The sequence below is a fragment of the Pundamilia nyererei genome, unplaced genomic scaffold (assembly GCF_000239375.1).
Source record: "Pundamilia nyererei isolate P.nyererei 1_Seehausen unplaced genomic scaffold, PunNye1.0 scaffold00153, whole genome shotgun sequence".
Taxonomy (NCBI): domain Eukaryota; kingdom Metazoa; phylum Chordata; class Actinopteri; order Cichliformes; family Cichlidae; genus Pundamilia; species Pundamilia nyererei.
The window spans coordinates 258,452-285,504 of NW_005187554.1; the positions used below are offsets into that span (position 1 = coordinate 258,452).

At 39.4% G+C, this 27,053-nt stretch overlaps 1 protein-coding gene across 3 annotated transcripts in view; it reads left to right on the plus strand.

The window, feature by feature from the left end:
- Positions 1 to 6,519: 6,519 nt before the first annotated feature.
- LOC102196389 (BMP/retinoic acid-inducible neural-specific protein 3-like) overlaps positions 6,520 to 27,053 on the plus strand; it is a 62,888-nt gene continuing 42,354 nt past the window's right edge. For 2 of the 3 annotated variants that reach the window (XM_005745056.1, XM_005745058.1), the window contains exons 1-2: positions 6,520 to 7,142; positions 7,461 to 7,771. In XM_005745056.1, the coding sequence (XP_005745113.1) occupies positions 7,518 to 7,771 (254 nt within the window). In that variant the 5' untranslated portion in view covers positions 6,520 to 7,142; positions 7,461 to 7,517. The remainder of the gene's footprint in view (positions 7,143 to 7,460; positions 7,772 to 27,053) is intronic. The other variant, XM_005745057.1, reaches the window with a different exon arrangement.

Here is a 27,053-nt window from a genome sequence, read left to right on the forward strand (position 1 = left end):
TGGGAATATTTTTTGTCTTTTACATTTCTGTAAAGCAGCATTAGTTAATAGATCTTTAGCTCACTGTTTTGAGGTTTTATATATACATGAACTTGACCTTCTGTAGGATGATGTCGGCATTTTTCTGCATGTGTACTGTATTTGTTATGGCATGCTCATGGTGGACACGCACCTAAGTCCCCTTCGCTTTGTGAATTGTTAGCTGGCTGCACAACATCATTTCAACAATTTGGCTGACTGTGTACATACATGTGTCTCCATTATACCAAGTTTCACTGACAAGAAAGCCGAAATATGGTATAATTGCTGGAAGCACAACATCTTGAGGGCTGCATATACTGGAGTTCACCATCTGCTTGTTAGGCCTGTGTTTTGCCACTCAATAAAAATACAATAATGTTTACTCTTTGCTATTCAACACAGTATATATTTCAATCTCTCGAGTTAATGGTTTTTCAAGTGAAGTGGCCACATTTGCAAATAACAATTTTGCTCCTGCAAATGAACTCAACTCCCTGATGAGGTGAAAAGTCTACCAGCCTTGACAGTAGGGAATGATTTTGCACAGGCTCCTTATCATATCTTATACACACTCCAACACAAGCACACATAAACACACCGGCTGTCACTGCACTCATGACTGAATATGTGAATGTCAGAATCGTTCAATGAGAGAAGCAACAACAGGGAGATGCTGAGCATCTGGGGAGGCTGTAAGGAGAGGTAAGAGCTTCTCCTTCATTGGCTAGACTGACACAGTTTATTATTTCTCTGCCTGTTTCTTTCTGTCTGCCTCTCTCTTGCTACAAAAAAAAGTGCATTAGCATGAGGCAATTTTAAGGTAGCAAATTAGAAAATAATAATTAAAAAAAGAACACATGATACTTACATAATAAATCTACTTGCAAGGTCAGCGTAAACATTTTATCACATTCATTAAATACTGTATAATTAATACACAAATTTCCATTTATTAATATATTATATAAATAAAAAATATATAAATCATTTATTTGAATATAAACTATAAATATACTATTAATGCATTCTTAAATGCTTTTTACAATCTACAATAATATTAGATATGCTTTATCTCTGAGCAATCGCCCTATAAATGGTTTCATATGTCGAAATATTTTGCACCCTTTAACACCCTTATAGCACCCATATGTTGAAGATGGTGTCAGGTGGTTGATATACAGTACAGACATATGCACAGTATTCATTATATAGCAAAGCAAAACAGTTCTAACAACATAAAATCTGTCTTCGTGTTGGAAATGAATCACACAACGATGCATATATATTTAATGTGTAATGTGACTGCAGGCACGTTCATACCTGTTGTACAGTTGTATTCTGCACAGTGGGTTTGCATTATCTTATCAAACTGTTAAATGCTTTTTCTCTGAGCTGATGGCAGGTGAGGATGGCATCTGGTGATATTTTTATGTATTTTCACACAGCAGGAAGTAGCTTATTCTTAACAATTTAATTGACAGAAGCTTTTCCTTAATGAACTACATCAGAATAGTATGCACATGCTGTAGCCTGAAAGAAACAACTTGGCCAAACACTATTATAAAAATATGTGAAAACCAGAAGTCTTTAAAAAATAATTTAAAAAAAACATACAAAGAGAATAATAAGTCTAAATGCTAAAATATAAAATGGATAAGAATACTGGATGATTGGGTTTGATGAAGACATATTAAAGAAAGTTTTTTAGATGAGTCTAGAAAAGACTTCAAAAATGCACCAAAGCCATAGCTACTATCTACTTCCACTGTCTTCTACTGCTCTCCTTTTTGTACACAATAGCACAATGTTTTTCACACAGTGAGCAGACACCACAAGACCTCACTGTGAACCAGGCGCTTAATTAGAAACAGTGTGTATATTGCACTCAAGCACAAAAAAAAGAAGAAAATCCTGAATACTGCAGTCAAGCTTGAAAACTCCAGAGTAACAAAACCATGATGATCATGATAAAGCGAGTAGAGCAGGCAGGAGGGAGATTTTCTTGATTAATTGTGAAATTGAGGTCCAAATGACCAATAAGTAATCCAGACTCTGATTAAAGCTTTGTCAGACTGTTTGAATCTTTAATGACCACATTTGTGTGTCTGTGATCCAACTAAGTTATGTTTTGTATACAGCACCAAGTTACAAACTAGACCTAATAGAGACATAGAGGCATTGAAGATGTTCTAGACATGTCAGGTGTAAGGACGTGCCTGTATTACTTTTCCTACCCTATATTGCCCAAAATTGAAATGAAGCTAAAGCCAACAGTGCTCAGACAAAGCACTGACAAAAGCTGTCAGGTTCTCAGGCTGATTAAAACCTCAGTTTCACTCTGTTCCCTGATCACTCCTCACAAAGACCCTTGAGTGGCATCAATGAGCACGTTCAGGCTTAAGTGAATGTTTACCTCCCCTAATGACTATCTGTCTCAGTGCTGAGTAAATGCGACTGCCTCAGTTCTTTCCACCACAACTGCCTCAGTTCTTTCCACAACTCATTGGGGTTACACTGAGTCATGCAGAGATGAGACCTCATCTCCAGGTCTGTGTACCGGCTGTTTGACGACACAAGACTATTTGCAGGTTGTTATTATTTTGCTGTGTGTAATGATTTGCTGGACACGATGAAGGCTCAGTAGCACATTGTTCGCAAGGAATAAATATATTAGGGCTTCACATTTCTCCTTTTTCTATTTTGAGTTGCATGTTATTTCCAACATAAAAAAGTCAATTCAGATGGATGTAGGAATCTCAACTACAAGAGTTTGAGAATGTAAAAGCAGATGTCTCTTTTCTGATTGCACTGTGATTTTCCTGCTTAGTGTCTATTCTCGTTTACTAACTTAGAGCATGCTTCAATGGGCTACATTCACCCAAAATATTATTTAAAAATTGTTTACAAGTGAAATTGTTATTCGGGCATAACAGCATAGTCGAACGTTTGACATTAGTACTCAATTAAAATGAATATCCATCCATCCATTTTGTGCTGCTTATCTAGGGTTCAGGTTGCAAGATCAGTAGGTCACCCAAACCCACTCTCTCTGTCCACCTCATGCAGGAAACTGAGGTGTCTCTCCAACATGTCCTGGGTCGGCCCCAGGGCCTCCTCCTGTTGGGACATGCCCAGAACATTTCACCAAGGAGGCATCATTGTCAGCTGTCCAAACCACCTCAACTAGATTGTTTCAATGTGAAGGAGAAGCATTGTCACTCTGAGACAAATGGCCAGTCTCCTCATTTGCAATCCACCCTTGGGAGAAAACTCATTTTTGCCACTTTTATCTGCAATCTTGTTCATTCTGTCACTACCCAGAGCTCATGCAACAAAGATCAACCAGTAAATCGACAGCTTTGCTTTCATGCTCAGCTCTTTCTTCGTCACAAGAGACCACGAGAGTCTGTATCACTGCTGACGCTGCACCAATCTATCTGATAGTCTCCCGCTCAACTCTTCCTTCACTCGTGGATAAGACCCCAGGGATTCATTTACTTGGGGCAGTAACTCATTCCTGACTCTAAGTAGTCACTCTATCCTTTACCAACTAAGGACTCTGACCTTGGACTTGTTGAGGTGCTGTATGGCTACTGAATCAGATACTTTGGTTCTGCCTGGTTGAACAAATTCCCACACACCCTAAAATAAAATTAACAAACTCTCTGGTCCTCCTTATCAAAGTGGGGAACCACAATTCCGAGTTCCAATCCAGACAGATTTTCTTAGTTTTTTTGTGCCTAGCACAAAATCCTGCACTCAACCTAATAGAACATCTTGGGAATGGATTACAGCAGAAACTGCGAGCCAGAGCTGCTCGTGCAACATAAGTGTCTGACCTCATAAATGCACTTCTGGAAGAATGGTTAAAAAGTCCCATAAACACACCTTATGGAAGTCTTTAGGTGTTGAGGCTCTTGCAGCTGCAAAGGGTGGGGCAACATCATATTAAACCTGATTTATTAAGAATGGGATGCTGCTCAAGTTCATATGTGTGTGAAGGCAGATAAGTGAATACTTTGGGTAATATAACATAGTTTAGAGTATTATTACAGAATGTTTTGCTGATGTCTTGCTTAAAATTTTGAAAACTCCCCCAAACATGTCAATCGATCAATCACCTCCAAGGCAGGGATTATTAGTATTAGTAGTAATATTAGTCCTACTGATTAAGAGTATTTGTTAACAACTGAAACATGACCCTGCCATTCACGATGCGATTTAAAAGCTCTATTTCATGTTAATTAAAACAGTGAAAACAAAGTGAAGATTCAAAAATGTACATGTTGTGTTGGGGCAAATTACTTGTTGGTTCATTACACTTACGGCAACACAAAATAAGCGTCACAATGCGGAATTGTTTCAGGAACCACCGTGGAACTGTTTTGGGTCTGGTCTCCACCAGGGAAATATCTCAGTAAGGTTGTGGGATGTTAAACCAAATTAATGAGCTGCAAGAGATCAAAATACTTAGCAGAGAATTGATTGTTTTGGGGTTTTTTTTAAAATATCGTAATGAATGTTTAAGTATTATGTTTGAGCAGATGGTTACTCTCCACCTTGTGGATTTCTTTGTGATGCATTTCAATTAAAATCCATGTTTATGATGTTTCTTTTTCATCCCATCTCTAGCTGCAGTGTGTTTGCTTTGAATAGAACACTTCTTGCAGGACAAACTGAAGATTTTCAAGTAATTTTATCATAATTTCCACATTCCAAAACTAACACTCAAGGGTGTCTGGCTGTGTGCACTTGCTACGGTTCTGCTTTTACCGTCTTTGGTTACTGTAGCCTTGAAAAGCATAAGGATCACTTCTTGTTACAGGTCAGTGCTCTGCCTCTGTGACCTACACATTTGATGTATCTTCCTTTAGCTTTAATGAGCACTTTACTGTGACATTGTCTTTGATTCCCCCCCCCCCCCCCTTCCTTTGTGTGCCTGGTTTAGATCTGGTCCACATGGACGTCTTTACACTGCATCAATTGGCAATCAATTCTGTTTCTTTCACATGTCTTCTAAAAAGCAACAAACATGTGTTGCAAACTAACTTATTGTACACGCCGCAGTACTCATAGCCACACCTGCTCTTGTAGAGAACTGTACTCAGATTGATGAATGATTTATTTGAAATTGTAAATATAAGCTTTGGGGACTTACACTCCACTCTGCCTGTAAGTTTTGGAGCATTGAAACATGTGTTCTAAAAACAACCTAAAATGCTGTTTGAACCCACGGAGGTAATAAGCAATGACACTCTCCACTAAAAAAAAATATCATCTTTTATTCAAAACTTGCATAAAAGGAAAAGTTGAATCTGTGCTTCCACACAAACTTTAAATGGTTAGCTACAATGCTGCTTATAACAGGCAAGCAGAAAAATCCCTCTTTCCAGAAACACCAAAAAGACTGTCTGTTCCTATTAGGTAGTTGTCCTTCACAAGTCTTCGTGGCTGCAAGGCAGGGTCAGAAGAAAAGGCACCCAATCCCGAGACATGATGATGAAACTGTGACAAATCAACTCATTCTTCCACTCCAGATTCTGCGAGTCTCTGTGCCACGGGATTTCAGTTTCCCTTTGAGTTTAGGAGCCAGCGAATCTCGCGACTCAATGGTGTTCATTTCTCTAATCCAATCCCTGCATAAAACCTCCCTTTGAACGTCTACAGAAAATCTGAAAGGCAGCACATATCCCTCCCTCCTTTCGCCCGCTCTCTGATCCGCGCTCAGTGTCCGACGCACAAGCGCTTGGATAGAGCGGGGATAGAGCAGATCTAATTAAGTTTGCTGATGGTGAAAGTGATGATTACTCTGCAGGAAAAAGGGGGGAGAGTGAGGAAGAGGGCAGAGAAGATAACGAGAATAACTGAGGGGTGGGGTTGGGGGGTGAATACACCCTCCCCGCTTCTCCTCCTCATCTCCCCCTTCCTCTTCGTCATGATGATGATCACCGACACCATCATTAAAGACATTATTCAAATAATTCAAATATTTTCGGGAGTCATTTGCTACTAAAATAATACCATCCATCCCCTCCATTCGCTTCCGGAGTGTGATAATTATACCTATTTGAGCATTTTACATTTAGTGTATTGGCTCTGATTTACTCTAAAATACTCATGAAATCTTAGTTCAAACTGAGCTAATTTCACTTTCATAACCCAACTTTTCTGAAACGTAGCTGTTGTTATTATTTTCCCAGTTTTGACTGAAAAACTGCTCCTGCCATACATCAGCCAGAATCAGACCATAAACGTGAGGCCACTCGACTTTTTAAAGCTGGCATTTTATCCGGATTTCCTCCTGTTTTGTTCTTTTCGCCTCCACTCTAATTTGTATTGATCCGAACTGCAGGTGACTTCTATCGCTTTTTCTGAAATGAGGCATCTGTCTCAAGCACACTAGCCTTCTCTGACCATCCCCTCATCCAGCCTCCCCCTCCACCCCCTACCCCTCCTGAACACCTCCTACTTTCACTTCCTCCAGTTACGTCCCAACCAACCGGGTGTGTGCTAGATGCTGGAATAAATTACATTGCGACGCTATGGTACAGGAGGGAGGGAGAGAGAGAGAGGAGAGCGAGAGCACCCCTAATGCCATTCACACATTCCGTTCGCTGGGAGTCCAGGCACTGTCAGCATCATCATCAGCTCTCCCTGCGCCCTGCATGCGCCCCGAGCGCGCCCCTCTAGCAGAGAGCAGAAATGAGTTAAGAGGACGGAGGCTCGCCACGCTTCTCCCACCCGCGCATTCACCGAATCCAAGTCTCAGCGGTGTGTTGAAGTGACCAGTCTGTCTGTGAGTTTTTTGACCCCGTCATCTTAAACGCGTTGCGGTCGCTGGAGTGGACCTACAGTGCGGAGCGCACACCGCTGGAGATACCGCTGTGAGAGAGAGGAGCGCGCTCTGAGGAGGTTGGATGTTTTGTTCCCCAGATTGTTCGCGAGTTTGAATTTGTGAGCGAAATTTTTTCTACAACAACAAAAACAACAAAAATCTTATTTATTTTTTTCAAATGCCGCCCAGTCTGCACGCCCAGCTGAGCCCAACTTCACGGTCCTATCAGGGGATTTTGCGGAGACTAATTCCAACCAGTCACGGACTCCAGTACTTGCAGAATCAGGTAAAAAAACAAACAAACAAATAAAACAACAACATTAAACCTTTTAATAATAACCGACCTAAGGTAGAGAAATGAAATATTTAGGTTTTTTTTTGTAGGTTACGTCGTCCAAAATAAATTCTAAACTCACCTTTTTCATTAGCTTTACTTTCCACAATGCAACCTCTAAAATATTTGTTCTGGTCTGGCGCTACTTGACAAATGAGCCCTCTCAGTTCACCTTTGTTCCCCTCATCCCAAACCAAAATTACTAATTAGTGCCCTCTGTGTCCACGTTGTCTCAATTGCTCTCCGTCTGCCTCTTTCTCCTCCTTCCAGCGGGACTCGTCAGCAGTGCAGGGAGAATGAGGAGTCACCGGGGCCGGGGGAAACAGCATGAGTGGCCCGTGCATCTCCATTAGACTGACGGCCCTCATGTTTCTATGGAAGTGGTTATCACTAAGCCTGCTCCAGAGCTGGTTGGTAGCAGGGGCCAGTGCTGCGGACCCTGCCGGGTCAGGCTTCAGCGGCTCCACTGGGCCCCTGGGCTGGCTCCTTTCAGACAAAGGTCCTTTTCACAACTCGCAGGAGTTTGTTGATTTCACAGAGCGCTACCAGCAGGGATTCACCACCAAGTACAAGATATACAGGTGAGAGACGGCAGTGGTTGTGCCAGCTGACTGCTGCAGAGCTTACATACCTGAAATCAAGGCTGTTTTTGTCAAGTCAAATAGGTTAAATGTAATTATTCTGATTCATGTGGTCTTGCTTGGAGTTTCCCCCCTTCTCCTTCTTCTTTAGAAAATGGTATACTAAGCCTAAGGGTATACAAAACAAGAGATTAGGGTATACTTTTCTTTAGTCTATAAAAGATGCAGATTTAGTGGGTGGTGAACTGGGGGATGATGTATTGAAAAGATTACTTTGCATACAAATAAAAGCACTGCGTGCAGTTTGCACACATGCAAGCATCTTTGGGTGCGACTGTTTGCCTTTTTTGATGGTAGCAACGACATATGGTTTGAGTATGATACAAACTCTCAAAATGCTGCATATCAGTAGGAACTCGAAGTGAAGATACTGCAGGGGGGTTTGGGCAAAGCAGTGGGACATAAGAGATATCTGGCTGAGCTCGCTGATGTGTGACAGGATGGATTCAAAAAGTGTGCGGTGTGAAGTGTAGTGGGTGTGTGCTTTCGAAGCAGCGGGGTATTGTTTGAAAGCTTGCTGTGATGTAATTTTTCTTTAGTTGTTTTTATTTTATTTCCCGACAGGAGTAGAAAACACTGAGAATTTCAGAGATGAAAACTAAAAATATTAGTCAGCGGTCTCTTGGTTTGGATATATGGCATGAAATGGTGTACAACACCCATTGGGTTTTTTTTCTCCATTTCCACAGCTTGCGTTACAAAGGAAAGGAAGGCGATTTTGCCACTGTCACCAGAGTTAACACATTTAGCAGATTTTTTAAAAAGTCTTTTACACAAGTGAGTGTACGAGCTGTCATATTTCCCTAAGCTTTGCTGTCTTCGGAATAGAAACGTACCTCCAACATTCAGAGTGTGCACTGAAACCGAGACTGATGAAATTCTGTTAGGCTGTGGGTTCAGTCAGCGTGACTTAGCACAGACTGAAAGGGCAAAGTCTGGTGTATGTTTGTTTGATGGCTGTATCATCTTATGCAGTCTATAAATCACCATCCAAAGTAGACTGTGTGAGCATTCCTGTTTTGACTTCAGGGTGTGAATGTCCTCTGGAGGTTGGAATAAAAAAAATCCTTGTTTTTGATGTACGTAAACGTAAACAATTTTTTTTTTAAAGCGCATGCTTGACTACACATCTTTTGTGAAAAACTGATGTTCCAACAACAATGGCTGAAGATGCTCCACGATATGTGAGAGTGCAACTAGGTGTGCTTACTTGAGTGTCTGTATTTGCGCCGGTGTGTGCCAGGTAAGTGCTTTGATAGTCATAGATGAGAGTAATGCTGGGCTGTCCTCAGCCGTGTGGCAGAGGAGCTGTTGCCAGCTGAACAGCGGTTTGACTGACACTGGCATTTAGCAGCTGACAGGGGCGACAATGCCAGGCAAAGACAGAGAATGTAGCGCTGCTGGCTCCCCAACATCCATCATTTCCTCCTTCACTGCCTCTCTGTTGGCATCGTCTTTCCATTTCTCAGGACGTCTTCATATCTGCTTTTCTCCTTGCTTGCTCTTGTGCCCTCCTGCCCTTTCTGCACCCCACCCAAGTGCTGCAAATCTAACATTTGCACACAGCTAAAACATGCGCTCAGATTTTTGGCCAACTTCTAGACAACATTTTCTTACAGACAGTATGACTTTTTTTTGACCATCAATTGAATATCTGATAATGCAAACTTGACAGGTCTATAACTGTCTTTTCCCCTCAGGCTACAATGGCCTTTTCAGTTTCGCTCTAGAACAGTACGATACCTAATTAGAGCAGAAATCCAATAGAAACTCAAGTGAAAAAGGTGAAATATCACCATGTTGAATAGAGTTCCTGCATTGTCATTTAGTTTCCTGGGCTGAAAAAGAAAAAAGCACACTCTTTCGAAGCTTTAAATATCTTGCACTCCTGGCACTGTCATCCTTCACTGAGCAGCTGAGGATGCTGAGGAATGAAGAGATCAGAAGTGCCTTCAAACTGCAGTGGGATGTGCTGTTTGTTTGGGTTGCGTGGCTCATAAAAGACTCGTGAATTTTAAATCTTTTTTATTTAAAAAAAGAAAAATCTAGGCAAAAATAATCTTTCGTATTGACCGACAACAGCGTCCCGCTCCTTGCAGACACTATTATGGGTCAGTAAAAGTCCCTTTATTGCCTCTTGAATCACCAACACTGTGTGTCAGTCCCAAACTGAAGCTGGCCTCAATTTGGAGAGCTTTCCTTAGTGCTTGTGTGGATTCCACACCTCCTAAGTATAAAGTATATGTACAATACTGGCATGCACACCTAAAGACAGATGAGACATAGCAATATGAACTCAGTCTCAGTATTCACCGGGTATGAGGGAGGTTAAATTTAAACATTAAAATGTAAACCCCGTCTCTTCCTTTATCTCCATGTCTCTGTCAAGTTCTTTTCTTTTTCCTGCCCCCTCTCCCTACCTCCCTTACTCCTTTTCTTCCTCCCTTGTCGAATGATCTCAAACCAATTGCTCTCCCTTGCTCATAAATATTCTCCAGAGCTCAGTTGGCCTTTCCCGTCAGGGGGCAGGGGAGAGGGAGTCAGGGAATGAGGGAGAGGGCTGTAGGAGATGGAGTACAAAAGGAGAGAGCGAGAGTAAGAGAGAGAGAAGAGAGGAAACACAGCTTTATCCCCCCCTGCCGGCAGGTCATTGCACCAGAACAGCTTGTAGTCTTTTCCAATTATATCCTTTTTTTTTCCTCCAAAAATTAACAATTTAGTTGAGTATTATTCCGAGTAAAAGTTGTAAGGTTTTTCTTTTCCTTTTTTCCCCATCGCCTGCCAGGAGTGCATTAAAAAGCAGATTAAAAAGCTTGGAGACTTACAGCTTTATGTCGCAGCAGTGTAAATGTGAAACATTGTAACAAATGTGATTTTCAGACTGCAAATCCTCTGAGTGAAAGAAAGAAGTTCTCTCTTTTCAAGGTCTGATCAAACGCAATAATATAATGGATTCAGTGAATTCAAAAGCAGTGAAAAACAGGCATAGAGGCACTTAACGATATTACTTGCAATGTGATTGGAGAAAAGAATACACCTGTTATGTCAGGCATAATGGGGGTTTTAAAATGCCCGTTTATTCACTCGCTCTTTCTCTTCTCCCGGCGTGCGTCGCAAATCTCGCAACAGCTTTGTGGCTTTTATTTTATTACTGATGGTAGTTGGATGATTCCAACTTTCCTTGTCCGGCTTGTACATCTTGGTTTATTTGAAAAGCAAGTGAAGCAATAAACAGCATTTCTTTTCACTGCTCCTTGTTCACACTGATAGTGCGAGATGAGATTTTAAGATATTTCTGTGCAGTTGCTGAATACATGTGCATCATTGCTGGAGGGGAGGCTGTAAAATTAACAAAAGTATGCTTCAGATTAATTATTGAGCAGCTCTCGGTGTTGAGAAATCATCTCTGCACATGTGAGAAGCTCTTGCGCCATGATTTCTTGAGTGCAGTCGAGCCATATCCACAGACAGTAGCATATTAGTCAAAATGTCACCTCCTCCCTTCTTCTTCTTCATGGGCCATAACTTTTATATCACGCCTCATCTCCTGTGTTTTCTCCTCTCTTTTCTCCTGTCAGCCTAGTAGCTATTACACTGACTTCATTTGATATAAGGAGTCGTCTCTTGTAATTATGGAGTGATTAGTGTTTCAATTATATGCAGACATGTTTGTGGAGAGGATAGGCTGCCAAGGCATGATGTTCACAATACCTGTCATTTGACTTAGCCTATTGTCGTGTTTATGACTTTGCTATTGTGTTCTGAATGTTTTAGATGGGAAAGCACATTTAAAAGAGATTATGAAATGGGACGGAATAAATGGGTTTACAACTGCAATGGAAAAGCAATGAACAGAAGAGAACAAAACAGAAGAACAAAAGGAAGAAAGAGCAAAGCAATGTAATATCACAGTGCAATGCATCATGATACATAGTAAACAATGCCATTAAATACTATCAGTGCTCCTGAGAAGATTATCTAATTTAAAACAAACAAACAAACAAAAACTCTCCTAAAGCCTCTGATAAAGACTAAATTGTCAAGTTGCCTTTTTTTTAAGAAAATCTTGTTTCCATACAATGTGAGGGCACGTTAGATGGCAAGAATTACTATTTAATTAGTCAAATTAACAGTTTTTTATGCTTGCATTCAGGAAGTAACCAATTTAACTTTATAACAAAGATGTGGAAGAGTGTACCGTAGTAAATGCTGTGTCTCCATATACTTTGATAATTACCCTTTCTATTTTTAGTATGTAAGTGTTTTCACACTGTCAAATACAGCCGGATGAAGTCTGCTGCAAGGAACCAGATGGCAGCGAGAAACTTAAATATTAAATTCTGTACCCCTCGAACCCTCAGTGGTAACCATCTTGACTCTGCAATGGAAAAGAGACCATCACAATTTTTTCTGCCAGTAGAAAAAGGATAGAAAGTGGCTTTGTAGCTAGCTATCTTGCTAACGGTCTCAGATGTTTGGTTTTTGGGTTTTCTTTTTACCATTTCAGGCAAAATCAGACATATGCATCTGTTCTGGTGCTGTTATGTGTTTGTTTAAGTTATACTGTTAAACTTTGTAAGAGAAATGTTCACAACAGCTAGCATGACAGTCACAAATACTGTAAATGTCATATCAAGAACATGCACAGTCACCTCAATACACTTCAAAATGGAGATACATTAAAAGTCTAGATGGTTGTGTGCAATGTTCAAAGTACATTTAAATGCAAAATAATTCAACAAGTAGTTTTAGGACTTAATCAACTCAATAAATTAACAAGACAGTTTTTCAGACACGCTGTAACATTTCTATAATGATTTATTGCAAGGTATCTGCTGTCCATTTATCAAACCGTTTTTGTTTTTTGTTTTTTAATTTTTGAGGGTTAGATGCCAATGCTTCAAAAATTTTTATCCCCTCACACACACACAACACTGCACAGACTCTGGAATTCTATGAAGAAAATATAGACCAGCTGCTATATGATTTATGTTCACTGTTTCACATCAGAAACAGTGAACATGCAAATTACAACCAAAAGTGAGACAGCCAGCTCCAGAGCACCCTTTGATCAGCTGTCACCCAGGTCTTCAAACTTAAGACCTTCTCTTTTATAAAGACAAGATGTCAGATGTGACCCTGGATTCCTTTTGAAAGGTAAAACACAGATCAGTTGTCAGAACAGTGACACATGTAGCTTTAAATTGCATCACACCTTAATATAAAAGTATCAAAATGTGCATTAGGGCAACTTACATTCCACAGGTCGTATATCACGACTAAAAATCTATGAAGAACCGGGATGCATAATGTCAGAACTGCATTTTAAGGGACTCTCCATAATGCCCACTTTAACAAAACCCATTTCTAAGCCATCATCTTGAAGAAGTTCGACCTTAAGAATTAAAAGGAAGTATAAACAATTTCCCTTTGCCTGGAATGTAGGTGCTTATTGGGGACATCTCCAAAAAGACTGGAGGAAATAAAAAAGCTCTTACAGAGGACAAAAGGACTGTTATGAATCTATTACTGCTTTCTTTTCTGTTACTGACTCATACGGCAGTCCATATCCAAGCACTTTGTCTTTTAATCATATTTGCTCTTTTGATTGATCTATCAGTCTGTATGTTCTGCAATCAGTTAGAAATCTTAATAATATTTAATGACTCATCCATAGAACCAAATATCCTATAATCATAGAAAGCGCAATAACTTTTCCAGAAACTAATATCTCTATGCACACCCATTCCAGTTTTGCAGTAGAAATCGAGATTCTTCAGACCAAACAATGTCTTTTCATTCTGCTGTTGTCCAGTTTTGGTGAGCTTGTGTGAATTGCAGCCTCAGTTTCTTGTTCTTAGCTGAGAAGGGTGGCACCCAGAGTCTTCTGCTGCTGTTATCCTATTTAAAGGTTGGGTGTGTTGTATGTTCACAGATTCTCTTCTATATACCGTAGTTGTATTGAGTGGTTATTTGAGTCTGGTCATTTTTCCCTGATCAGTGATAAGGCATTAAAATGCTTCCCCTTTTGTGGGCTTCATACTCTGCATGGTGGAATCTGCTATGAAACGAAACGGCATCAAGATTTAGAATCTGCCAGAGTAAGAACCTCTGAGCATATCTTGTCCTTGGAGGACAGGGCCAACTTCACACCCGATTAGATCTGCACACTGTTAGACCTCTGCCTCACCACTACATATTTCAAATACAACGAAGGCTTCTACAGACAAAAACATGGCTGTGCCATGAGTTCCCCAATGTCACCTATTGTAGCCAACCTTTACATGGAGGAAGTGGAAAGGGAGGCTCTTGGCTCTTTCAAAGGAAGAGTACCCAGCCACTGGTACAGATATGTAGACGACACCTGGGTCAAAATCGAAACACAAGAAGTGGAATCCTTCACTGCGCACATTAGCGCTGTGGATAAAAACATCAAGTTCACCAGGGAAGACACAAAGGACAACTGTTTGCCTTTCCTGGACTGCGCTGTGCACATTGAAGAGAATGGCAACCTCAACATCGAAGTTTACTGGAAGCCCACACACACGGACCAGTACCTCCTCTTTGACTCCCATCACCCTCTGGAACACAAACTTGGGGTAATCAGGACTCTACACCACCGGGCAGAACATGTTCCTTCTAAGCCTGAAGGAAAAAAGAAGGAACACGCACATGTAAAGGAAGCACTCAAAACGTGCGGCAATCCTAAATGGGCGTTCTTAAAGTCAGCAAAGAGGCACAGAAAAGAAGATCAGCCACCAGCGAGGGAGAATAAGAAGGACAGACGCAACAACATTGTCATCCCCTATGTAGCCAGTGTATCAGAAAAACTCAGGAGGGTTTTCTCCAAGCACGACATCCCGGTGCACTTCAGACCCAGCAACACGCTCAGACAAAAACTGGTTCACCCAAAAGACAAAACGCCAAAACACAGACTTAACAATGTGGTGTATGCTGTACAGTGCAGCGAGGAATGCTCAGACCTCTACATTGGAGAGACCAAACAGCCACTTCACAAGCGCATGGCACAACACAGAAGAGCCACCTCCACAGGACAAGACTCAGCAGTCCATCTGCATCTTAAGGATAAAGGACACTCTTTCGAGGATGCAATGTTCACATTTTGGACAGAGAGGACAGATGGTTTGAAAGAGGAGTGAAAGAAGCCATCTATGTCCACTGTGAGCGACCATCTTTGAACAGAGGCGCGGGTTTACGACACCAACTCTCTGCCATCTATAATCCAGTTTTGAGATCCCTCCCCAGACACCTTAACGCCCACTCACATCCTGGGCCATCTGACCTCAGGAATTCGCATGATAAGGTGGGGCCAGGTTTCACAATGAACTCACCCAAAACTCTGGCTGATTGGGACCCACACCCAGTTTCACACCTTGGCTCAGGCAATTAGAGGATCATCAGGGGGTCCTTTTGTCTCTCTGTGGGGGGATACTCCCACTAGCCCAGAGAGTGAGCTGCCTTGGTGGAAGTTTGCACTCTTGGCTCAGTTGTGTCAGCTTGTCAGCCATCAGAAGTAGCTTCAAAACACTTCATTTCAATAACCATATAAAACCCATCATCTGTGGAATGTAGTCAGCTTGTTTACTGATGCTGTTGATTCATTTCTACATTTAAGCATGTTTACTCGCTTTTACATTTCATAGAGCATCCACAATGAATTAATCTGCTTTAAACTACGTTTTCAATTTTGATAATTATAGAACTTTTTATTCAGTTTTTCAGTTAGATGTATAAATTTAAAACTTATTGTTTGCAAATTAGAATTGAACGTTACTGTGTAAAAATGTCAAAAGTTGAACTTGATGCTTTGACAGGTATAAAATAATGTGCTGTACTTAGTTACTGATGCTTGGGGCAATATAACCACTGTCTTTGTTTACAGATTGGAGGACATTGAGTAAGTTTATGTGGTAATATGTATTTTTCTCCCCAACAAAAGAGTGGACTGTTAAATATTATTCTAAACAGAAAAAGTGTATTTTCCACGTATCCCTATTAGCCATGCAAAATGATAACCCTGATGTGTAGGTCAAAGGTGGGAGTTCAGCCTTGGTTTCTTTACAGCATGAGCCCAGTTCCCTTTTTAGGGGGATCAGGGCCATCATGCAGATCAGAAAGAAATGATTAGTAGTTGCAGTATCATGTTAAAAACTGGTGCGAAGTGAGAAAGTGTTCAAATGCGTCATTTTTCTATAACCTATTTTTGTCCTTTAGGATTGCAGGACCGACCAAAATTAGAAGCACTCAGGTTTGATGTAATGTGTTTCATACACCCAAACCAATACTCTATCATTGCACTTTGCTAACAAAGACATTCGATGTCATGAAATCACAGCGACAGATAATTTCGAGCAATTTCAGGACATTAAAAAATCCAAGCTTTTGCTTATGTCTTCTAGATATAAAAAAAACAAAAACTGAATGAATACAGTTGGTTCATTTCATGCTTCATTTATGTTGCCATTTCTTTAAATTCAGAACACATTCCTGTGCTTCTCTTCTGCCTCTCCGTTTGCCTGACATACACAGCCTAATCAAATCTGACCTTGTGCTGGTGAGCGCAGAATGCATTTACACGCAGAGGCTCCTAACTGCAAGGGTCTTGTTTGTTTATAATCAATATATTATTGTATGGAGTAGTTTCTTTTTTGTATATTTTATTTGACTTCATTGCATTTTATTTTTCTTTCTTTATTTTAAAACCATTACAGGACATATCCAGGGAGATAACGGGTGTTCATGTTCTTCAAATTTCCTTCCATTTTTCCTCTATTCATTCCGGTGAATTGAAGTATGTTCATTATCCTTCAGTTTCGAATACATCCTCGGGAAAGAGGTGGAGCACCCCCTTCTTAATCACCAGTGGCAATGATAGTGACAAGTACTTCCTTCAACTAGAGCTTATGGCTTCTGACAAGTGTGGGATTGGGGAGTTATAAAGGACAGAACAGAGATTTATTGGTTAGAAGTCTATGGAAACAGGTTTTATGAAAATGTCTCTGTATTAGTATTTGAGGCCAAAACTTATGAATTGCTTTGGACACTAATTTACGATTTATAAACCTGCTTGAACATACCGTAGGCACTATTGGGCCTCCTAACAGTGAGCTAGACTTTCGTATTAGGAAAAACAAACTATTAGATTGAAAGCAGAAAAGTCAGTTTTCCTAAATGTCCAACTAATGTCATACCTCAGCACATGCACAACGTTTCCAGATGTGGCTTAAGCCTAGTTTTAGACTTTTTTCACTCCTAAATTTAATTTTAAAGATTAGTTTTAGTTAATTAAACCTAAACTTTTTTAAAATATTTTTTTTAATATTCAAAGTTAGAATTTTAAACTAAAGCCATGTCTCTCTCCTCGTGTACTTAGATACAAATTATGAACTACAGATTTAGTAAGCAGGGTAAATGATTTTCATTTTGTGATTAAAGTACTTAAAAGCACCAACACAGTCAATTCATTTCACTTCAGTTCATTGAGCGGCCAAGATCAGGGAAGTCCACTGCATACACTTGGAATTCATGTATATCAGCTGACCAGTGTAGAAGAAAACAGTTGCTGAAGTTGCTGTCAGCATGCACACACCATCCTTATTTACATGTCTGAATGCCATGTTAAGTTGCACAGATAACTCAATAGATAGAATTGTAATATTAGCAATAGTAAAAGTGTTATATGGCCGTGAAGGCAGCAAAATCTCATATACAGTGGTTCCTCGTTTATCGCGGGAGTTATATTCTAAAAATAACCCGCAATAGGTGAAATCCGTAAAGTAGCCAATGTTATTTTTTACAATTATTATAGATGTTTTAAGGCTGTAAAACCCCTCACTACACACTTTATACACTTTTCTCAGACAGGCATGAACATTTTCACACTTTTCTCTCTTGTTTAAACACTCTCAAAGTTCAAACCTGCGTAGAAAAATACGTCCAGTATTACAGAATAAAACCAAAGGAACCCACGGTTGCCTTTGACGGCGCAAAACTTTTCGTTGACATTGTTGTGTTTGTCGGGGAGAAAACTTACAAACATAGAGTACAGCACTTCAGAGTCACATTGCTATCGATCGAAGATTTACGTAAATCTGACAGGAGACATGGCAGATTGATTGACAGTGGTCTACAGCCAATCAGGACGCAGAACACAATGCGCTGTAAGAAAAAAAAAAAGCATGCAAAATTGCACAAAAAATCTGCAAAACAGTGAAGCCTTGAAGGGTGAGCCGCGTTATAGCGAGGGACCACTGTACTGTGGAGATAAGATAGAGCAACACATAAATAATAAATTAATTAATCAAAAAATGTGAAGAAAAAGTTCTAATCTTCTCCTGACAGGTTTGTTCACCCGCCATAAAAAAGGAGACCTATTGTACAGTTTCATAGAGAATTGTAGGAATGATTTCCTGAACCATTCTTTATGGTAATTGATTAATTTGGTTTAAGTCTAAGGGAGAATGATCCCTGCTGGCCCTGTAGAGTGGAAGGAAGGAAGTGTGATGGATTGTCCGTGATGGAGAGCAGTTTTGTTAAGTGACCTCATGTCCCTCACTGACTCACGCGCCTCCAGATTTTGGCCCAGAATGGTTCCAGCTAGTTTGCTGATCTTGCTGACATATCTGGCATTGCTGCTGCTACTCATTAACACTGTTTTGTCGAAGATTTCTAAGAGCTTACTTTATACAGTGCAGTATCTGAGCTTCACAAACACTCCTCATCTCCTTCTCCTGCACAGCATCAATGTCAGTCCTCCAGTCCTTTCTGTCATTCAGGTGAATACACAAGTATCTGTAGCTATTTACTGTTTTCAGTCTCCTCAGCCATCTTGGATATTTTTTAAATTAGAAAAAGGGGAATCTGACAGACAGTCATCATGGCAAAATTACCCAAGGGTCACCTGGGTGACGTACAGTGGTGTGAAAAAGTATTTTCCCCTTCGTGATTTGTTAATTTGTTAGCATATTTGTCACACTTAGGTTTCAAATCGTCACACAAATTTTAGACAAAAATGACCCAAGTAAGAACCAAACTCACAGTGCAGTTTGAAAAGACAATTTCATTTAAGTTATAAGAGCTTTCCAAACCTACCAGATCTATGTGAAAAAGCAATTTTCCCCCTTGTTACATCACGAATTAACCACATTTTTTGAAAGAGCGTGGGTGTTCATGTTCTTCAGATGAATACTGCCAGACACCTTGAATTAACAAATCACTTAGATTGAACCTGTGTGACAAAGTGAAAAAGATTAAAAGATTTTAAAAAGCAAGACATCATGGTTGGGTAAGGTCAGTGTTCATGATTTAGAAAGAGAGTGGGCATATATGCAGAGCTCGAAGGTGAAAACCACTGCTGATCAAAATAACACAAAGGCTTGTCTCACATTTGATGAATTTTGGGAAAATATTCCGTGGACTGACATAATACAATTGACAAGTTTTTTGGAAGGTTTAAGGCCATTATATCTGGCTTAAAACTAATACAGTGTTACATAAAAAATACATCATACCAACAGTCAAAAATGGTGGCAGTATTGTAATAGATTCATTAATTCTGCTCCCTACCAAAAAAGGAGAATTTTTGGTCATCAGTTTGTGTCAGTATGTCAGGGTTATGCAGCAGGACAATGACTTAGACAAAGACTTATCAGATTAAGATTATTTTGCATGACCTTTAACAGGCTGTTCATGGTCAAAACCCCTCCAATATGACTGTATATGACTCTGCAAAGCAGTGGGCCAAAATTCCTCCACACTGATGTGAAAGGCTCATTCTCAGGTCTCAAAAACGCTTGATTGCACTTCTTGCTACCAAGGGTGCCATAACCAGTTATTAGGTTTGGGGGGCAGTTACTTTTTGGATTGGATAGCTTTTTCACCTTAATAAATTATTGCATTTTGTATTTATTCGGTTGTCTTTGCGTATTTTTATTTATTTTTTTGATGATGTAAATGTGATAAATACGCCAAAAATCAAACTTTTTCAGGGCACTGTATTGTAAGATTCAGATGTAATGATTGCAGTCAGTGACATTAAAACTCAGTCGGATGCTATTTAGAATAAAAAATGACATTTAATTTGTGATTTTGCAGAATTTTACGTGTCCTCTCTTAAGTTCTAAATATGGACCTGTCACTGTAAGAATGTGACTAATAAACCTTTAAAACTGTAAGAAAATTATGGTTATGAGCAGTTACAAGAAGGGAAAAAATGTCTTTGCTGCCTGTTATAAATACTGACTTTGATGGCTTGACTGGCTTTGAATCTTGTCTGATCTACACGATTGTCATGGAAACCCAGAAATAACTGTTGGGTTGACAGTGCCACATGGAAAGACTTTGATAATATATTTAAAATTGATGATGTTTTTAATCAGGCTGTTACTGTTAATTGTTTGTAGTCCCCAGCTTCGATTGCTTCCAGCTTGCCTGTCAAGCGGGCTGATGTTCGTGCTGTAACAGAATTAGCTGTTAAAAAGGTTTTTTACTTGTACAGTAAAGAAGGGACCAGAAAACAGAATGTGCAACTTGTTTTGGGTTTGAATCTTGTGTTCTGAAGATGTATTGTGCAGAGCTACAGTATGTCATACTTTGTAAAAGCTGCTGCGTGCATGCTGTGGACAAAACTGTCACAAAGAGCAGGATTTACTGTAGCTGGTCGCTCTTCAACGAGCTCTTTGATTTATTTGTGTATGAATTTGTGAGGTTAAGTGTGTATACACAGTGTATTGGCCTATTAACAGTATGTGCATACCTCATTATGTAGACAGTGTGAGTCCAGACATTCCTGTGTGAGTCCGCATTTTGTGCGTGTGCGTCTTTGTGTGTGAGAGAGAGAGCGAGAGGGGGAGAGAGAGAGAGAGACATGTAGTCCCTTGTCAACAATGTTATGACAAACTGCAGCACAAAAGGGATAAGCAGCTTCCATATCAGCAAACCCTGCTGCCAGTCATGATCTTGCTCTCTCGAGCTGCCCTTGCTTTCTATTATCAGAGTGTAGTTGTATTCATGGAAGCCACAAATCATTAATGGCAGCTGCCTATTTGGGAAAGCTTTTGCTTCTTACAATATGCAGTATTTCACAGTTTCTCAAAACTGGTCTTTAAAAAATTAAAAGTTAAAATGAATGCTTCCTCTTTCTTCCAAGAAAACTTTAAGTGTTAAAGCCTTGCTAAAAAGGGAACATGAAAAATGAAACTGACAGTGCCTATTTTATCCAAATTGTTCATTTAAAATTGTGTAGAGCTGTAAAAATGGTTTTTCTTTGGTAATAAAAGCAAGTAATAAGTTTAGTCAGATACATTTACGTCAAGGACGTGACCATTTTTTCAAATATTGTTCTCTGGTTCTTTTAGGGACTTCTCAAGGAATCAGAGCAACAAGAACACACAGACACACCTTCACGCGCATGCATGGACACATATGCACATTTGTGGACTGTAAATGCAAACTGACATGGCATCAATGTATTAGTGACTCCAGAAGTACACAAGGTGCACATTTGCGTTACTGTGTCTTTTCTGTCCTACGTGGCTTCAAATCAAACTAACAGCTTTTAAGAAGTGGAGCTTTTTCTCTGCTCAGCATCTGCTATTTTAGAATTTGATCGAATGCTTTATGCCATTCCCGTGCTTGACTTCCTGACCTCCTCACAAGCTCTGTGCAGCTTCAAATGACTTCCTACAAAAATAGACTCAGTGCATAATTTTGAGCATCCTATGGGATTCTTCTGAAACGTGCTGTGGAGGAACGATAAGCAATTGCTTGAGTGGGTGCAATCCATTACGATGCAGCCGCCCTAAGTGGGATTCACTGTTGGTTATTACCAGAGATGGGCAGTAACGCGTTACTGTAATCTGATTACTTTTTTCAAGTAACGAGTAAGGGAGTAAGGGATTACTATTGCAAAAATGGTAATTAACGGTAAACCCCCCAAACTTCCAAGCAAGCACCGAGTGCGCTACGACGTAATGGGAAATTCACAGAGAAACCCGTGGATTCTTCCACTGACCGCTGCAGCACACCTGCACCAGGGTAAACCTCCGCCTACCCCACTCCTGCTTTACAGGTGAAAATAAAGCAAAAGGACCGCTAGTCTTTGACTTTATTTATTTTCTGCTGTGTTTTACTTGCATCTATTTGAAAGAGTGAGTGTAAACACACACAAAAAAAATATTTTATGTGCTGGAATGTGCAGAAAATAGGTTTAAATATTAAACAAGTTCCTTCCAGTCAGAGAATGTTGCATATAATTAAATTTTTGCTTGATGCATAAAGTTAAAAGATTAAAACTAATAAAACAAGTTTTAAAAAGGGACTTTTCCATTTGATTACATTTTGTATGATGGATTATGCAAAAAAAGTACAATTGGGTTTAAAGATCTATTTCTTTATCACCTATTCAGGTTGTAAATCGTGTTTTTAAAAAGTAACTAAGTAATTAATTACTTTTGAAAATAAGTAATCAGTAAAGTAACGGGATTACTTTTTTGGGGAAGTAATCAGTAATTAGTTACTGATTACTTTTTTCAAGTAACTTGACCAACACCGGTTATTACTATTCAGCTGTTTGCTGTGAAACTTTAAAATGAGCCGAAGGTAATTTTTTTCATGCTCTGCCCAAACTGTTCTAACACAATGTTTTATTACTGCCGTTAATAAATGCTTTGATTTTTAAACAAAAAGGTAGGCCGCTCTTTTAAAGCTATACAAATATTTGTTTCATTCTGCTGTCAGGTTTTCTGACAAATTTTAAAAGTTTAAAAGTTTTCTGGGCATAAATAATCAGGGAAGTTGAAGCGTGAGTGATGAAATTAACCATTCATCACAAGTTACTAATTTTTAAAAGGGAAAAGAAAAGTAGCTTCCACCAAAACAAGCAATGAACTGGGATAAAAGCTGAACAAAAAAGTAAGCTAAAGACTCTCCTAAGGTGTAAGCGCAACACGATTCCACAGAATGAGTCCACAGGCACCACGCTGCACCTTTTCTCCCAGCCTTTGTACTCTGTCCCCGACGGCCGAATGGAGACAGCCGTGCGCAATTACCTGCTCCACGGGGGAAAGGCGGTACCTGAGACACAGGAGACAGAACGAGCGAAACAAAGCACAACATTCGGCACTAAGGCCATAACACATTCTTTTAGAAGAAAACCGAGAAAAAAAAAAAGACAGCAATTGGTTGTTTTCTGATGAAGGCTGTGAAAATGAGGATTGCCAGTATGGGTTACAGCTCTGCTTTTAGGCCTGTTTGTGTGCTAGAAGTGACAGCTGTCTCTGAGAAGCCACAAAACAAAAGTACAGACAAGCGTCAAATTAAAGGAAATAACAACAGAAAGTGTCTTGGTAACGAGCTGAGATGCTATATGCACAGCTTTGCATGGATTCTGCAAGTTTTTTTTGAAAACTATTGTAGAAATTGTCTAAAATCAGAAAAAACTGTCAACTCATTGCAGTCGACTTACATGATTTTTGTGAGGGGTTTATTTTCTCCTTCTGCTCTTTCCTCTGGTGAATCATTTGTCCTCCTCATTAGAAAGTGTGGTTTTTTGGTATAACCAAGAGAATGTTTTCATGTCACGCCACATCATTAGTTAACTCAGTGGAATGATAGGATTTTTAAAGCCTAACTGATGGAGGGAAAGATGTGCCCTCACTTGGTCCTTTGTTGATGGTCCTGGAAAAAAGAGAAAAGAAAGAGAAGAGTAAAACTGGTGCAAAAATCTGAACTCACTTTGGTTAACATTATATTTAAAGCCATGTTTTGACTAAAGGGTATCCAACTTGAACAAGTCTACCTAACTGAATACATTATACAGCTAAATGCCTTTAAAAGTATGTAATGAGAACTCTCGATTTCAAGGGTGCACAATATTGGAAAATATCCCTACTAGCGTCCAGCAGCTGGTGCAGTGTCACTAGCAATAATTTTAATAACACAGTAATGATACACATCAGCACGACAGCTCATTTCTTTTATTACTGCCTGGGTATTTTGCCTTTTTTAGACAATCCGAAGGTGGGAAGAAAAACAACAGGGAAATAATTTCCTTGTTTTTTTAATGTCATTCATCTTTTTAAGTTTGTCATAATTTTATTCTAATTGTTTTTAGTATTTAGTGTTTGTGTATAAAATGTTTCATCATTATTCCATAATTAGACAAAACAGTATTAAAGTATTATACATGCAGTATTATTATAGCTTACACTGCATAATTTTGCATTCACGATTCATATATTTGCTCTACAGGAGTTTTAGATTCCCACCGACACAGGTCACACTCTTAGGTGGTAGTCGAGTGTTGGAAACGTGTACTCGAGTATCACTTAGTTATATCAAAGGCATGAAAAATCCGAATGAACAGGAAGCAGTATGTTGCCTTGTTTATAGGACCTCTCAGCGGGTTTAATAGGATTCTCACAAATTAATGGTCTAATGTTTGTTTGATGTTGTTGGACAAACTGTTGGTGGCAATTCTGCAAAGCGTTCACAACCAGCAGCTATTAACTACATCATTACACTCACTTTCCCCGTCTTGATCTTCCTTTCTTCCCTAGTTTGTTTATCTGGTGCGTCAATGACGAAAAGAAACGGGGAGGGTGAGAGTCTGTTTTCTCCTCTCCCATCCCACTCCCACTCTCATTTCACTCTCCAACTCATTTTTTAAAGACGGCATCATAAGTAGCTCAATTAACAAAGTTGATGGGAGCCGCTATGAAGGTGTCTTTCTGGGATATGCTCATTACGCAACTGGCACGAGTAGAATTTCTTTTGATGTCACTCAAAAGAAAAGCCTCTTTGTTTGTAATTCTTAATTTCTAAAAACCATTTCCCTGTTGCTAATGATGCATGCATATTGAGAAGGATCAACGTCACATCAGATTAAATGAGGAGGGAGAAGCAAGCCGCAGTAAAGGAAAAGAAAATGTGACATCGAAAGCGGCAGAGTGTCCGCGGTTTGCTCGCAAGGTTTTCTAAATGCATGTACATTTGGTTTATCTTACTGAACGGAGCATGAAGGACATTTCTCTCATTTTGCTCTATTCTCTTTAGGGAGGTCCTTGAAATAACTTTGAGTCTACATCAAGCAACTGTTTTGCACAGTGGGTTATTTTGGTATCTGGGGTAACCCAGCTACAAAACACAACAATATGTTCTTACTTAGCCTTTATTGATGAGATGCATGTGTTTGTAAATCATGATAAAATAATAATGATGAAGTGCTGCTAGCAAGTTTTTACTTCTTCTTTAAGTAATGTTTTAAATAGTGAAATGAAAATGTGTTTTCAATTTACTATTCATCAAAATTTATTAGCAGTACTATTTGTGTCTTGCCCTGTTTTCTTTTAATTGAATACATTCCTGTAGTGGCTTTAATCACTATGAATTAAAGGTCCTTTTTATGTCTTTTTTAAAAGAAATTACAGATTAATGTTGTCATGGCTATGTTCCAGGTCACAAATACAGAACTGTGCAAAAGTCTTAAGCCTCTCCTTATTTATTTGTGGTTTTGCTGGGATTCATTGCATCAATTTATTGAAAGCAGCAAAGATCCTGCACATAGAAATACAGCACATAAGGTAAAAACAGAGTTTGCACATTTCTAACGAGTTCGAAAGTCAATATTTAGTATGACCCCCTTTATTCTTCAACATATCCTGAATGCTGTTAGGCAGGCTTTCTTTAATTTCTTTAAGTAACCTTCAGGAGTAGTTCTCCAGGCAATCGTCGTGGAGGAGTTTGGCCTCCCTCAGCCCTTTCTCTTTGTTTCCCTGAAGGAAGGAACACAGGAACAACCATTCTCCCACTGAGACCATTTGGGATATGGGTACAATTTCTGAACAGTGAACAATAGATGAACCACGATGCATCTATCATGTCCTGTGTGAGGTCTTTACTGGATTTTTTTATGTTTCATAAGGCCTTGACTCTCAGATACAGTTCAACTGCGGTAGATAGTTTTTAGACCTGTCACTTCTTGTTTTGTCCTCCAGTTGTGTAGTTTCCTCTGATATTTTAAGGACACCCTATGCCCCATGCTGAGATATGCCGCGTTTTCGGCTAATAGCTCTTTTGGAATCACTTTTGGTGCAAATATAGATATATTTATGGCTGTCATACTGCATTATTTTTGGAATTTTATAGATTCAACTAAAGAAATGGGCACAAATTATGTGTTTTTGCCACTGGCTGCCGGTAATAAAGCTCTCAAGGATAGTAATTTAAAACTGATTCTTTCCTAAGTTGTGTATTAAACACACCTCTTAATTTAGGTGTGTTATTCATGTTTGATTCATTCGTAGGTCAATACTGTTGCACAAGAATACTTTTAAAACAATACAAATCTGGTTCTTTGGAAGCAAAAGATCAAGAAATGAGGTGTGGCTCAAGCATTTGCACAGAGCTTTACCTTATTAATGGAATGTACTGCTGCACAGATATAACAAATAAAGTGAAGATATCTACGAAATTTTCATGTTCATCCATAAAATGCCAATAGTGAACACAGGCTCTACATAATGAATCAGTTATTGCTTCCTCTTGCAACACACCTGCCATGTGAGGGCCATTTGCTCAAGCTCAGTCAAGAATTTCAGTTTCATTTCTTGCAGCAATTTGATTATTTTAGCAAGAGTGAAAAAAGTAACAAACTTAACCAATGACAAAATTGTGCAAGACAGGCTCTCATTTACCAGTGTGAACAGGATCTAATTGGCATTTGGAATACACCATCATATAAACAGTAAACATAAGCTGTATGAGAGGAAAATCATATGTGAAAGGAAAGACAAGTATATCATTAAAGAAAGGTACAGTACTGCCTGATGTCAAAGGTGAAATTAGACTTTTCTGAAGCAATCGGGAAAGAAAAGTATTTAATTAATGTCATCCCCTTTATTCCACTGGCAAATGTGCATTAATTATCATGTAGGTCAAAGTTTTCTCCAGTGTTTAAATATTGGAATTTCTTTTCTTATTTTTTTTCTTCATGAATCACAGTTTGAATCCAGAGTTTCGTTGCGCAATGATGTGGACCTAACTGCTGTAAAGTCATTACAGAGTATCTGAGTAAAACAGCAAAGAAATGAGAGATGGAGGAAAACTGTCTTTAACAGTAATTGCCTCGCTGCCGGAAAGAGTGTACGAATACAAGCAGAACACCTGCAAAGACAAGTCAAGCTTATTTTTCTTTCTTTGTGAC